Here is a 14,409-nt window from a genome sequence, read left to right on the forward strand (position 1 = left end):
ACTATTTCTAGCATAGACACTAATTGCGCGTTGCGTAGCGATACAGATGGGGAGTCATCTTTCCAAAAAAGATACTTCCTTACCTCTGCTTACCTGCCTGCACCGCACTAATAACCGGAAGAGAAAAGAATGGAAAACGTATATACCAAACGTAAGGTGTCCGCAGCTAGTGCGTCTACGTGCCTAGTATGCTTGAAGCCTACCACAACAGTCATGTACAACAAATCAGGTCAAGACTGGTTCTACTGCTGCGATCTTCATATTCTTGACAACCCACAATTTGCACAACCAATATACACCAGTCACTATAAGGAGCGTCTCAAAAGAGTTAATGAACTAGGAGCAAAACTTGGGTCCCATTCAGCAACCCATTCTGGAAATTGGGATTCCTGGATTACCAACTTATTCACCTCAGCCAAGGTAGCACCACCTGAAACGAAGTCCCAGCCCAACTCTGAAAAGCCACCAGCTGATCCCGCCGATGCCGAACCGAAGGAAACCCTCTCCCAGCTTAAACTGCAGTATGATAAGGAGCTTTCAGCAGTCGCAGACATTAAAAAGAATACTAGAACATATTCACTCAGCCAAGTAATGTTCGAAAGTCGTCAGCAAAGATTAAAACACCTCTCAAACGTCAAAGAACAAAACAGGATGCACCAAGAAGCATACTCAAATACCGACCCCGAGGATCTCCTCAAGAGATACAACTTCCCAGAGCTCCCCAAACCCTGAGACTATCTAATATATCCCTGTATATCATCGCATTTTATATAAATTTATCCATTCCATCGACACATCACTGTTCACGGTAGTGTCATCTTTGTTTTTCCAAAATATCAAAACCAACTAATTCTGTACTAGATGACTAACTCTACTACAAAAGAGAACAAGACTAAACCAGAGTTAAATTGGATCCAGTGACGTTGATTCCTCAGCGGGTGATTATAACATAATAGTTGAATAGTGGAGGCCCCTTATAGTTATTGTTTTTGTTGTCTTCTTCCACTGAGCACTTGTGTGTGTTGATTTCAACTATAGGAATTCAAACATTATCGCTTATCTCCTTTCCAAAGTTGCGAATAGAGCTTCCTTTTTGTTATATATTCCATGGAGTATCAGGAAACGAGGGATTATGGACAAAAATCTGCAAGTCAGTAAGTTACAAGAGGTGGATTTGCCTTTTGGGTTTACGCCCAGATTGAGCATGTCTGAGAGAGATCGTTGCAAAAGCGAAGAAGTTGTTCTATTAGGAAATTTTGATGGGATTGAAGAAGATGAGCTGTCGTCGAGCGACTCGTTAAATCTATTACTGGAACGACAAAGACAGCGACAGTTGAATCATCCCTTGCATCAACACCACATTAAGACATCTTCTGTGCAACGTGCAACACGCAAGGTGAAAGAAACAAATAAGATTTCGCTTGAATATGACCCTATATCTAAGCGTAAGGTGTTAAATACATATGAGATTATTAAAGAGTTAGGTCGTGGCCAGCATGGTAAGGTGAAGTTGGCGCTTGACTTGGTAACGAAACAGCAAGTAGCCATAAAGATTGTTGACCGGCACAATAAGAGAACTTCATGGAAGTTAACGAAACCTGCTAAACATGAGGAGAATGATAAAATACGGAGAGAAATAGCTATCATGAAAAAATGCGACCATGAGCATGTTGTGAAGTTGATTGAGGTTCTTGATGACATGAAATCTAGAAAAATTTATTTGGTATTGGAATATTGTTCTAAAGGAGAAGTAAAATGGTGTCCTGGCGACCAACTTGAAATTGCTGCTCGTGGGCCTCCTCTTCTAACTTTTCAAAGAACTAGGGAAATTCTCAGAGGCGTCGTTCTTGGCTTGGAATACCTACATTACCAAGGGATTATTCATAGAGATATTAAACCAGCAAACCTTCTTCTTTCTGAAAATGACGTCGTGAAGATATCGGACTTCGGTGTATCTCTTGCATCTTCCAAGTCTTCTTCTTGTGCTTCGTCATCCTCATCTCTGTCTTCTGCAGTAGCTGGGTTTGGAGCAGAGGGGCCAGATGAGTTGGAATTGGCCAAGACAGCGGGTACTCCAGCCTTTTTCGCTCCTGAAATATGTTTGGGTAATGATGTATATCAAAAGTTGGAGATTGATAGAGAAGAAATTCCAACAAAGGGGCCTTTAGTCTCATTCATGATAGATATTTGGGCTTTAGGAGTCACATTGCATTGCCTATTGTTTGGAAAGTTACCATTTATTTCTGACTTTGAAATGGAGTTGTTTGAGAAAATTGTTAATGATCCTTTGAAATTTCCAAGTTATTTGGATATGAAAGAAAACAATGTATCCCAACTATCCTGTGAAGATGAATATGAAGCAGCTAAAGATTTATTGAATAAGTTGCTGGAAAAAAATCCCTTTAAGCGAATAACCATATCGGAGATCAAAAGGCACCCCTTTGTCTGTTGGGACTTTAACAATACCCAGGGTCTGGATGAAAAATACGCTTCTTTAAAGTTATCTGAACAGACAACATTTTGTAGGAATGAAGCTGAATGTTATCAACAAATTTCAGTTTCCCTTGATGAAGTGGATAATGCTGTGTATGGTATCGGTAAAGGATTAAAAAAATCAATGATGGATACTCTACTGGGCGTTTCAAGTGGGAATAATAAGAACAATATGGGATCTAGTTCGAAGAACATCATGAATTTCTTTAACAAAAATTCATTAACCAACAACGACCATAAAGAGATACCAGATTCTTTGAGTTACGCTGAAACACTTAGAAAATCAACGTTTTCTCCAACTGACATAGACAGTGTAAACATTATCTTAAGCGAAGGTCCAATTGCCTCCAGTAGAGATCAATTACCCGCTTACTGTTCAATTCCTTCGTTGCATACTCATCAGGCTACGGTTCAACCCGAACTGAGCGCCCGTGAATTATTTCAAAGAGAACTACAAAAATTTGACACTGAAATAGATCCAAATTCCATTGTTTCGTTGCCGGTCAACTCTTCATTTGCTTCATTGGATAGTCTATACATTGATAACTACGCGTTAAACGGCGTGTCGTTGTGTGAAACAGAACACCAACAACGTTCTCCTCAACACGGGCAAACAGCACATGCAGCTAAAAATCCCCAAAATAATAAGAGCACTGGCTCATTATTGAGTCCAATCAATAATTTACATGTAACTACGACTCCAAAACCTCATGATAAACGACTGCCATCTCCTCCTGTATTGAGTATCAACACCCTCACTCTCGATTCAAACAGAAGTAATCGCATTCCTAGGTCGAACATGTTTTCACCGCAATCAGGGGGCAATCTCTCCAGGCGTTCTAGTGCTGAATTTTCAAGTGCCGCTACGACAAGTCGTTTCAAAATGACTCCGAGTACTGGTGTGACATCTTCTGTCAATGTATCTAGTAGATTTGATAGTCGCGATTTTGCATCAGATTTTGCCACACCTCGTCTTTCAGATAGTACCACAAGTGCATCTGCGACAATAGTTGCACATAGAAACGAATATACGCCCATAATTGAACCCGACTGCCGAACCTCTCATAATTCAAAACTGGCAAATCGCACCTCCAAAAGAAAGGGTATCTTCCACGGATTGCATGGTAGCGATGATGAGAAGGATTCTGAAACTACCAATTCTGATGGATCATCTAATTTGGAGTCATGCGGTACATACAGTTACAGTGGTAATAAATCTGATACTGAATCTCTACCATTTGAATTTGGAATCGATTCCGAAAACGGAAGTGATGTTTCACTAAGAAATGTTCCGGAAGTGAGAGGGGTTGGACCCTTCTACGAACGCAGGAGGTCGCAGAATTTATATTGTGATGATGGAATTATGGATGATAACGATAAATTAATGTCGGATATGGGCTCAATTGGTCATTCCTTGCGAGTTTGTTCGCCCAGCAATAACAAGTTGCAAAACTGTGATCAGAGGTCCCCCTTTAAAACTCCAAAGGCCCAGTCGATTCAACAACATTCGTCAAATCAGCTACATCTAGGCTTGAACTGTGATAGTGTGACAACGTTGACTCATATCCAATCTGGTCGTCGTAATTACTCACAAGGTGAAAGTACAACCACTCCTGTTGCTGGTTCTAATTGCAATCACCTCCTGTCCTACAATGAACATATGAAATACAGTGTTGACGTTCCCGATGATGTCTTGGACATGATTCCGGAACTCAAGAGAGAGGTTATTAATTCAACGAGCCCAGCTCCACTAACATATGGCACCAATGGATGGCTATTACCTCATGCTCCCTCTCCAGCTACAACACAGGAAACGCATATTGATCAAGTTTTGAGTACTACAACGAATGATTCTTCCCATATATCTTCTAAAGACTTATTGCAAAGTGTTTTAAGCTCTACAGGTACCTCTAGAAGAGGCTCCGTCGCAGTAATGCAGTCCATGCTGTCTCCTAATATAACCCCTGATACGGGTGATGATAGCGCCCGTTTTCTTGGGTTAAATAAGAAACAAACCACGTTTCAACGTTTAGATTATAAAAAGCGGAACGAATCATTTACAGTTAATAATAGGCTTATTCATTCCAGTGGAAATGAAACAGATAGTCGCCGGCTGAGGTCACAGTCGATCACAGTTGCAAAACTAGCAAAATGTGAACATGATGCATTAATTGGATATAAATGAGCATAACTAATTACTTAATCTTTAAAGATTGTACACGCAAAATAATATGTGTTAATCTAAGTTATCTTTTTTAATAGACGGTATATTCTAAAAGTTGTGCTTTATGTAGGAATGTTGCAGATTTTATTTAATTATTATAAAGATAAAGGCAAGTCCCCGATGTGTGGAACATATAATATATAAGCACATATTACTTAATATTCGATCTAAGTGTAAGAGGCGAAAAATTCATGTAATTGCGGGTATGTAAAAAGGAGTGTGGAAAATTATTCATACCTACATTAAACGATTGATGATGAAGTTCATCCAAGTATGATCAAATATTTAAAAAAAATCATAACGAGGGTAAAAACTTAATTTAAACTATTTCATAACAATCAAGCATATAACCGTCTTTTTAAAAGCAAGCATAGTCAATTAGAAACAACCAGCACTCTCGAAATAACGCGAGATTAATTACGATGCCCTGCAGGTATTAAAGGAAAAACAGTAATTTAACAACACAAAAAAGGCTAGGCGGATGTGCTTTAAGAGCGAGTTATTTGTCTTTAGCGACCAATCTTTTTTCTTAGCGCTTTTAAACGGTTAGCAATGCTATCAATGTATTTCTTGATCATGTCCTTATCAGAGTTGTCTAAAACGCCTGTGTGACCTAGGTTATCGGCATCATAGTTGTCTTCTTCGTTTATATCGTCTAGTAAAGCTTCCAACATCCATAATGAAGTAGAATACGCTACCTCGCAACTCTCTAGGAATTCTCCTTGTATCTCCATCTTTGCGGCTGATTTTGATATGTCCAGAGCTCTATCATATATTAACTTTTCTACAAATACAGGCTCAGGGCTCTCTACATCAACCAATCCTAAGGGCCGATTATCGTCACTCTGTAATTGAATTGATTGAATTTTAATCCTTAAAAATTCCGCCTTTCCTAAACATTCATTGAATCTCTCCCTTATCCATTGAACTAACACATTTAGCTTTAAGGGACAGTTTTTATCCACCGACTCATGCCACCACTTAGAAGTCAAATGCATGGCATAAGCTAATAGCGATAAGGTTTTCATGTACAACACAATAGACTCAGTGCATAATACGTTCAATTCTTGGCGTGGTAGATCATTCAAATTCAATTCATGTATGGTGTCTAAAGAAAACTGATTATATGTCCCACTGTTTATATTCCCACTAGAAGAACTCTTTCTCATAGGCTCTCCTGTTGATGGAGAATCCAGTTCTTCATCTTCATCTTCGTCTTCTATAACGCAACTCCCATTACTTAGCCTTTTGTGGATGGAAAAGGTGTCGTGTGTAGAGTTAGGTGGCAATGGGATCACTTGGGAAAACTTAACCTCTGCAAAGGAGTATATTACAAACGCTTTTGCAGTCAAGTTCTCCAAAGCGCGAACAATGACATCATCTTGGCTTATCTCATTAACTTTAGAATTATCCCATTGATGATCAGCGGTCAGCACGACATGTTCAGTCATGTCTTGGAAGGTTTGAGGATTTAATAGTGGAGACACATTAGATACTTGTTTGATGGCTGCTGTTCCATTATTAGATTGCTGTTGACTATTCCCAAATAATCTTAATGATGCGATCACCAATGCCTTTGATAATGCATTTGTAGCCCCTAACGAGCTTATAGATAACCTGCGATCAACTAGAGAAGGGCGTCTGGAGGTGGACCCGCCACCGGAAGAGAATGTTCTCGAATTACGACGTAAAAAAGTCTGTTTGGGGGTGCTTGCCATACCAGATGGACTGGATGAATGACGAGTAAACTGATTTGTTTGAGAAACGTCATGTATGTACTGATCGGGTAAACTTATAGCTTGGGCCCCAGAACCGGCATGAGCGAATTCATCAGCTAAGGCATTTACTTCAACACTCTTTTTCTCCACCACAACATATTCCTTCTCAAGTAGCAAATCAGAATAAGAACTCTTTGTCTTCTCAGTTATCCTAGAATTTTTTGTATCTATGTTAGTATTAGGTGCCGAAAGAGCTTTCTTTTCTCCTTGTAATGGCTTCAAGTCCTTACTAGAAATATGTTTAATTTTGAGTTGTGTCTGATGCTGCTGTACGTTTTGTATTTTCTGTTGGAAGGACGTCTGAAACTGTTGTGAGAAAGATTGTGGCTGCTGTGGTTGTTCTTGGTATTGTTGTTGATCTTCTTGTTGATCTTCTTGTTGATCTTCTTGTTGGTCTTCTTGTTGGTCTTGTTCGTGGTCTTGTTGTTGGTCTTGTTGTTCTTGTTGTTCATGGTCATGTTGTTGGTACTGTGGCTGTTGTTGTGGTTGTTGATACTGTGGTTGCTTTTGTCGTTGTGATTGTGGTTGTGGTGGTTGCTCTTGTTCTTGTTGCTCTTCTTGCTCTTCTTGCTCTTGTTCTTTTGTTTGTACTTGTTGTTGTTGTTGTTGTTGTTGTTGTTGTTGTTGTTGTTGTTGTTGTTGTTGTTGTTGTTGTTGTTGTTGTTGTTGTTGTTGTTGTTGTTGTTGTTGTTGTTGTTGTTGTTGTTGTTGTTGTTGTTGTTGTTGTGTTTGCTGCTGCAGTTGTTGTTCTTGTTCTTGTTGGTGCTCTGTTCGCAATATTTGTGGATCTTCTATAGCGTCTGTATTAGCTAAATACATAGGTGTTGACTTCCTTGAACGTTCAGCTATGGATAGGTACTCCGATATAAACATATTGCTTTCTGTAACGTTCTTTGATTTTGTCGCCAGATCTGGCTCGGATTCTATTTCGTAAATCGATAAATCTTCATTTACAAGTTCATCCCCAAAAAATTCACTAAATCCCATTCTCTTAGCTGGTTCAAATGTTAGCAAACCGCATATTAATTCAACCATAGCAGGTTCTAATTCAACGTGTTTAGGAAAACTTATCACGTCATTGGCTTTTTTAATTTTCTGAAATAACTCTAGATGATTTGATGCTTTGAATGGAGGCTTTCCGCAGCACATTTCATATAACACGGTTCCTACAGACCACAAATCTGCTTTAGCATTATACTTTTGGTAATTCAAAATCTCGGGTGCCATATATAATGGTGATCCGCATAAAGTCTCAGCAAGAGAGGTGTTTGGAAGAAACCTTGCAAATCCAAAATCAGCAATCTTTAATATAGGTAAGTTGTAGATGCCCACAAACCCTCTTTCGTGGAATACCTGTGGATCATTGTAATCGACCAATGGTGTAGAAAGTAATAGATTCTGTGGCTTGATATCCCTATGAACTAAATTCCTTGACCTTAAAAACTTTAAAGCAGAAGATAACTGTTGCAAATAATTGACAACTAGCACTCTATTCAAACCATTGTGCTGCTCACTAGGCGACGGATATTTTTCAAACAATGTCCGAAGTAAGGGATGTTTATCAACAAGGCTCTTTCGTTTCTTAATAAAGAAAGTTAAGTCCCCAAGGGCGCAATACTCCATCATAAGATAAAAATCAGTAGCCGTTCTTTCGCACTCGAGTAATCCAACGATATGTGAGTGTTTGATCTTCTTTAGAATAGCAATCTCGATCTCTAAATTCTCTAGGAGCTTCTTATTTTTTAGTTTAGACCGGGACACAGCTTTGACGGCAACATTCTGATCTCGGTTTGTGAGCAGATGGCCTTTGTAAACTATAGCAAACGAACCTCTCCCTATCTCTTTCTCCACAACATACTTGTCAGCAATAATAACTATCTGCCGAGTAGAGTTGCTGATTACACCAGGGTTGCCGCTGTCTTTGGAGCTCATGGTGTCGATAATTAAGAATATAAAGATGGACTGGAAGCCGCGATTTGTGTATGGTAGACCGGAATAACAAATAACAAGTAATAATAGAAATAGTATGGTACTGGTAAAAAATATCAATAATAGAATAGAGTAACAGATACCAGTATACGCGTCTCTGTGCTTGCAGTTACACGTCTCCCCGTGCAATTTACGCGTATCTGTATGATGTGCCAACCGAATACAACAGAATGGTAACCAGTTAGATTTAGAATATGATACGAAACACTCTAAGAAACTGCCTTGCAGGTAAAACCCTTATATTACTGTCTCCCTATAATCAAACCGAAAGCTCTGGAGTGTAAAAAAAGTGAAATGTTTTGGTATAGATGCCACACAGTTCAATATGAGTGTGCGTGTTTGTATATATATGTGTTTTTTGTTTGTTTGTATGTGTGATATGTGTATGTGTGTATGGATGGGTATCCGTGCGTATTTGTATGTGATGATGACGGTGACTAATTGAAACGTAGCTATCTGATCTTATATTCTTTAAAGATTTAGGTAGAATACGTATCCAACGAGTTATTCATATGTGACCAACTGGTGGTTATGTGATTTAGATGGTAACAGGCTGTTACTGCTCACCAGATGACAAGCCCAACCTCTCTTACTGCTGTTGTGCTTGGTTTTATCCACCCAAACCCTCGGTGGCGTAACAGTAACAACAGTAAGACTATTATACTTATTGTAGCACCCCCCCCTTGATGAGATGACCGTTTGGAGATCACAACATACGTTTACACGTGATTGGCTTATATGAAGATATACATTACATAGGATAGTAGTATCCAGAGCCTGGGTAGCCGTTCTGGGGAGGCTGCTGGTAGGGCTGTTGAAATTGTTGTTGGTTGGAAAGAGGGAACGGCTGTTGTTGCTGTTGTGGTTGTGTTTGGGAATGGAGTTGCTGCTGAAGTTGGAGTTGTTGTAGCTGCTGCTGCTGCTGGTACTGTTGTTGGGGCTGCTGCTGCTGCTGCTGTTGAAGTTGTTCCTGTATCATTCGTAACTTTTGATACTGTGGGTTGTCTGGTTTAATTTCCACGGCGCTGGAGTAAAGGTCAGGGCGGTCATAAAGGGCCATCAGTGCATTTTTATCGATGGAGGCTTGTTGCAACTGCTGCTGTTGCTGCTGTTGCTGCTGTTGCTGCTGTTGCTGCTGTTGCTGCTGTAGTTGTTGCTGTTGCTGCTGCTGTAGTGGTAGTAGGTGGGCAGCTTGCATATATTGTGTTTGATCGACATAAATTTGGCCCGTCAGTGGATCTAGGTATTGTTGCACATTTCCATCGAATACAGTACCTGTGGGTTGTGATATCTGGGCATTCTGTTGCAGCTGAGTATTCTGTTGCAGAATGTTTTGCGGTAAGGCCCCTGTAAAGCCATCGAAAACCGCCGGTTGCGGCTTGGGTGATGATTCATGCCTCTTTGGAAGAGGTGGGGCTGGCGATGGACGATGCTCCCTCGAATCTTTTTCTAAGATGTCCAGAGATAAATTGATATCCCCTTTGGCAAACACAAGCGCCTCTACAACAGCATCCGTATCATTGTATCCAAGTTGGCGCATTTTAGAGAGCTGACTACTGTACTTTCCGATTTCATGGTCTGTGACAGTGCGATGCGTCAAACTGGGTATGCGAGCCGCAGAGACATCTGGAATACTGCCTGCACCAGAGGAACTACGGACTCCGTCTGCAAAATTTGACATGGGTGTGGAATTGGAAGCATAGTCCCCTGCACTACCAGCTGTATTACCCCCATAGCTTTGGCGAGATGAACTTGACTCAGGTCTCATCCCATAGTCTTCGGACCTGATAGGAACATGCCTGAAGCTTCCTACAATATACTTCTGTCTGATATATTCCTCAACTTGGGATTTGTTCGAATCCGCATCGTAAGGAAACCATTGTTTCTTGGGGTTCCATACAGCATTGTTCCGTTTATTACCACCACTGTTAGCAATTTCCTCCAACTCATCGGCACTCCACCTATCAAGGGACAGAGACTTAATTTGGGATTCTAGAGGGCTTTCGTTCCCATTTAGGACCTTCCTATGCGCCGATGCGCACCTCCCACATAGGAACACGCCTAAATTTACAGAACACCATGTCGGATACGTGGCAGAACATTCGCCGCAGCGGTTTCCGTTCTCAGAAGAATTTACAAGAGACTTCAATTCACGCTCCACTGTCCTAGAACTTTTAAATCTCATTTTAACACACGAAATACTCTCCTTGAATTCCTCCTAGTACTATAACTTCAAGAAGACCTAGTTGTATCAATGCATGGTTTCGATGACAGTTTCTGAGCGAAAAAGTGTTGATAAATTCATCCCTTTTTACTAACGGCGCGAATTTCTAATAAGTCACGTGAGTTACGATGTTCGGTGTCATATCATTAAAGCGAATCAAATACTCAATACCTGTGTCTGTATATATCGAGGAGTCCTGTTATTGGGGTTGGTTGATGCTTGGTCCGTGTTGGGACTAACTATCTTTTGTTTTCAATGAACAAAACTCTTGTTTGGTTTTAGGTGGACTTGTTGCGTGCGTTCTTCTCGGGCATAAACAGAGCTTCTTAAAACAACTAGATAAATACAGAACCTACCAAACTGATTATATGCTGGAAGATTACGGAGATGGCGATGCCAGCTGTGGCATTCTTGGATGATGTACCAATTTGCTACTCGTGCTGTTGGTGGTTTTAATGGTTGGAAGACAATCCTTATTTAAAAAGGCTTTGGCGGCTAATCAATCTTTATCCGCTACAAAACAGAAGTATATTGGAATAATTGCCCGGATAGTAAGAACGGATCAAAATGGTATGTATATTTGTGGAAGGAGTCACTGGTATTCAGTTGCTAACTGATTCATACTTCTGCAGCCACCCAAAAGAACTGTGGTTACGTTAGCTGAGAAGAAGGCCAGGATTCTCAGGTTTTTCCAGGATGGGCACGACATATACAGCATTAAGGATCTAGAGAAGTACATTCCGAAGCGATGTGCAGGCGTAACATCTATGCTTGTGAAGGAGCTCGTTCAGCAGCTAATTGATGAGGACGGGATAATTTCCGTTGAGAAGTGCGGTAACGTCAATGTGTACTGGTGCTTTAAGAACCAGTTGATGGGTAAGATGTATGTAGAGATGAAGCAGTACAAAGCAAAGATTGACCAGTCGCAAGAGAAAATCAAAGAACTTCAAAGTGAACTTGATGATCAGAAACAGGATAAGCGGTCCGCAACCTTTGTACATGGTGGGAAGAACTACAAACGTGCAAAGCTGGTGAAAGAAAATGAGGAACTTGGTAAACAGTTGACGCAGGTGCAAACTGCCTATAAGAAAGTTGCGCAAGTAAAGTGGGATGATAACAAGATTAAACAACACTCAGAATATCTGAAGCGCAAACTCGAACAGCTCGATCAAATAACAGACAATATTGAGTTAATAATTAGCTTCCTGATGCGTAAGCATGGCGTACGTCGAGCAGACTTAGCAGCTTCTATGGATATGCCTGAAGAGTTTGAAGAGTTTGAAGAGATTAGGAAATCAATAGTATGAGTTGCTCCTTATATAAAGCGCGCAGTTTTTTATGTAGTAAGATCATCTTCCCTAATAGAATTGTGTATTATCCTCATCGACAGGATGGACGTAATTCACTTAGTATATATGTATATCGCGTGTGAATGTCCTAAAAGTATGTCTCAAATGTCTATTACTGTGTTAGCAGGCACATCAAGCGAACGTATTAATAAAACATGATAAAAAGTTAAAGTAATTTGGTTAAAATAATGTAGAAGGTAGTGGGGCGATATTCAAAAAGAATGGAGTAATAACCTAGGTGTAAATCTATAGTTATTCTAATTATCATCAAAATTGCCGTTAGTGTGTGTTTTAATGTGCTGATTTAAGTTATCGCTTCTGCTAAACTTTTTACCACAAATATCACAACCATAAGGTTTTTCACCCATATGCAAAGATCTTACATGTCTTTTCAGATGTTCTTGTCTCTTGAATCTACGTTCGCAGAATTCACAACCAAAGGGTTTCGTGGCATCAAGTGCTGGGGATGGCTTACGACCACGTGTTTTTGGCAATCCTAACTTCTTTCTTGCTACACTCAACTCAGCTAGTGTAGAATCCTTTGATGGAGTAATAGTGGGGATAATCTCAGTAGTTTTAACAGGACTCTGATGCAAATAGCAATTGTTCATTTCTTGCTCTAATGAGTTCGAGAAGTCTTGTACATTCCCTATAGTAGAAGTATTGCTTGAATTGACCATGGTATTACTTGTATATTCTGATGGAGGCGAAACACATTCTAAGTTGAACGAGAAATCAGCAGCACCAGGCCTTAGCAGTTCACTGGGATCAATAGAGGCCTCCTCGTGTGAGCCTACATCGGTGTTCATATTTTGTGAATCTATATGAATAACAGGGATGGTCGGTTTCCTTGACCAGAAATATTTCTTCCTTAGTAACGGTTGGGGTTCGGTATCGTCCATGGAGGTATATTCACTTGATGATAACGCTGGTTCGGATTTATTACCAAAGATATTCCACTTTAGGCGCTCTTTCATTCTTCTCCATTGTGGTATGGACTCTGAATCTGCAAATGTTGTGTATTCCTCCTCTATTTGGAGGTTCATTTGGGCGTTAGGGAGTGGCATAGCCATGTCATTTCCATAATCGCTAAATATAGAATCTTTGCGCAACTTCCTTCCTGGGGATAACATTAAGTGAGATAGATGGTACAAACGTTCGACATCTGTGGTGACAATATCATCATCATCATTCCGTAAGCCATCCTCCTCATCTTCTTCACTGCGCATACCAAAATCCTCATACTCGTAGTATACTGGTTTGTCGCTATGATAACTGCTGATAGAGAGGCGCCTATTATTACTCGAAAATGATAAACGCTGTAGTTGTTCGCCATAATAATTCTCTTCTGTATGTGGCTGGAACCATTGGGGTTGTTCTCGTAGTTGGTGTTTCTGTAGTTCCTCTTGCCGGTCCTGTTGTTGCTGATCAAGATAGCGGTGGGGTTGATGCGAATGAAGATACACATTGCTGCTGTGAAGATAATCTTGCTGCTGCTGCTGCTGGTACTGCTGCTGGTACTGTTGCTGTGGAAAGAAGTTTAACTGCTCCAGTTCTTCCTCTTGCTGTAACTGTATATTCGACTGTTGAGACGGACTTTTTACAATCGTCTGTGATTGTATCGTCGACTGCTGGTGCCGAGACTGCTGTGGCGACTCCAAATTTAAATATTCCTCAATCAAATCAATATCCAAACTAGACCCATCTCCCTGCTTCATCATATCACCAACAGTGGTTATAGAAGCAGTTATCGAGGACATCTGGCTCGTCGATAATTCAGAAGCAGTTGTGTTCAACGTGTTGCCTGTCAGGTCATTCCTGATCTTTTCCGAATCATCTATACCTTTCTGATGTATTTGGAAATTGAACCTGTCATCCTGCAAATATAGATACCCAGGACCAGCACCGTTGATATTATGTCCATAATGCATCGTTGCCTCGTTTGTTACATTCATTACAGGCTGCTGGTACAATGACATATTCGCTCGCTCGAACAATATGTACCCGTCAATAACTACCTCACTCCTCTCTAAATATCTTATAACTCCGTATAAAATCGCCCTGCTCTCTCAGTTCTGCTCCTCGGCTACAACTCAAAACTCTACCCGCTATTTATGTACTGCTTAATTGACTGATTTGAGCTCCAGAGACTGTCCAGTCCTTGTGCTGCTGCTGTCTTGAATTTCAACGTTAAAACAAGGCGCATGAAAAATGTAAAAATACGTATATATAAAGTTGCTCGAGAAACCCTTACTAGTATATTTCAATTACATCATCAACAGCACTCAGATGCATGCCAGATTGGTGCTGCCTCATCTTCTTCGCGTACTGGTTGATTTTCTGCATGGCTGT

At 40.4% G+C, this 14,409-nt stretch overlaps 6 protein-coding genes across 6 annotated transcripts; 3 read left to right on the top strand and 3 right to left on the bottom strand.

Moving 5' to 3' along the window:
* Positions 1-129: 129 nt before the first annotated feature.
* On the top strand, positions 130-732 carry VFA1 (Vfa1p; the record flags this gene model as incomplete). The annotated part of the gene is made up of 1 exon (XM_003648437.1): positions 130-732. The coding sequence occupies one exon, from the start codon at positions 130-132 to the stop codon at positions 730-732; it is 603 nt and encodes a 200-aa protein (XP_003648485.1).
* Positions 733-1,132: 400 nt separating this feature from the next.
* Positions 1,133-4,678, top strand: SAK1 (serine/threonine protein kinase SAK1; the record flags this gene model as incomplete). Its single annotated transcript, XM_003648438.1, has 1 exon — positions 1,133-4,678. One exon carries the CDS (start codon positions 1,133-1,135, stop codon positions 4,676-4,678), a length of 3,546 nt encoding a protein of 1,181 aa, XP_003648486.1.
* A 548-nt stretch (positions 4,679-5,226) lies between these two features.
* Positions 5,227-8,427, bottom strand: ATG1 (serine/threonine protein kinase ATG1; the record flags this gene model as incomplete). Its single annotated transcript, XM_003648439.1, has 1 exon — positions 5,227-8,427. One exon carries the CDS (start codon positions 8,425-8,427, stop codon positions 5,227-5,229), a length of 3,201 nt encoding a protein of 1,066 aa, XP_003648487.1.
* Positions 8,428-9,235: 808 nt separating this feature from the next.
* Positions 9,236-10,669, bottom strand: GTS1 (Gts1p; the record flags this gene model as incomplete). Its single annotated transcript, XM_003648440.1, has 1 exon — positions 9,236-10,669. The coding sequence occupies one exon, from the start codon at positions 10,667-10,669 to the stop codon at positions 9,236-9,238; it is 1,434 nt and encodes a 477-aa protein (XP_003648488.1).
* A 606-nt stretch (positions 10,670-11,275) lies between these two features.
* Positions 11,276-12,015, top strand: MND1 (Mnd1p; the record flags this gene model as incomplete). The annotated part of the gene is made up of 2 exons (XM_003648441.1): positions 11,276-11,278; positions 11,341-12,015. The coding sequence occupies 2 exons, from the start codon at positions 11,276-11,278 to the stop codon at positions 12,013-12,015; spliced, it is 678 nt and encodes a 225-aa protein (XP_003648489.1).
* Positions 12,016-12,314: 299 nt separating this feature from the next.
* On the bottom strand, positions 12,315-14,036 carry COM2 (Com2p; the record flags this gene model as incomplete). Its single annotated transcript, XM_003648442.1, has 1 exon — positions 12,315-14,036. One exon carries the CDS (start codon positions 14,034-14,036, stop codon positions 12,315-12,317), a length of 1,722 nt encoding a protein of 573 aa, XP_003648490.1.
* Between the last annotated feature and the right edge of the window lie 373 nt (positions 14,037-14,409).

This window comes from Eremothecium cymbalariae, chromosome 8 (assembly GCF_000235365.1).
Source record: "Eremothecium cymbalariae DBVPG#7215 chromosome 8, complete sequence".
In the NCBI taxonomy this organism is placed as follows: domain Eukaryota; kingdom Fungi; phylum Ascomycota; class Saccharomycetes; order Saccharomycetales; family Saccharomycetaceae; genus Eremothecium; species Eremothecium cymbalariae.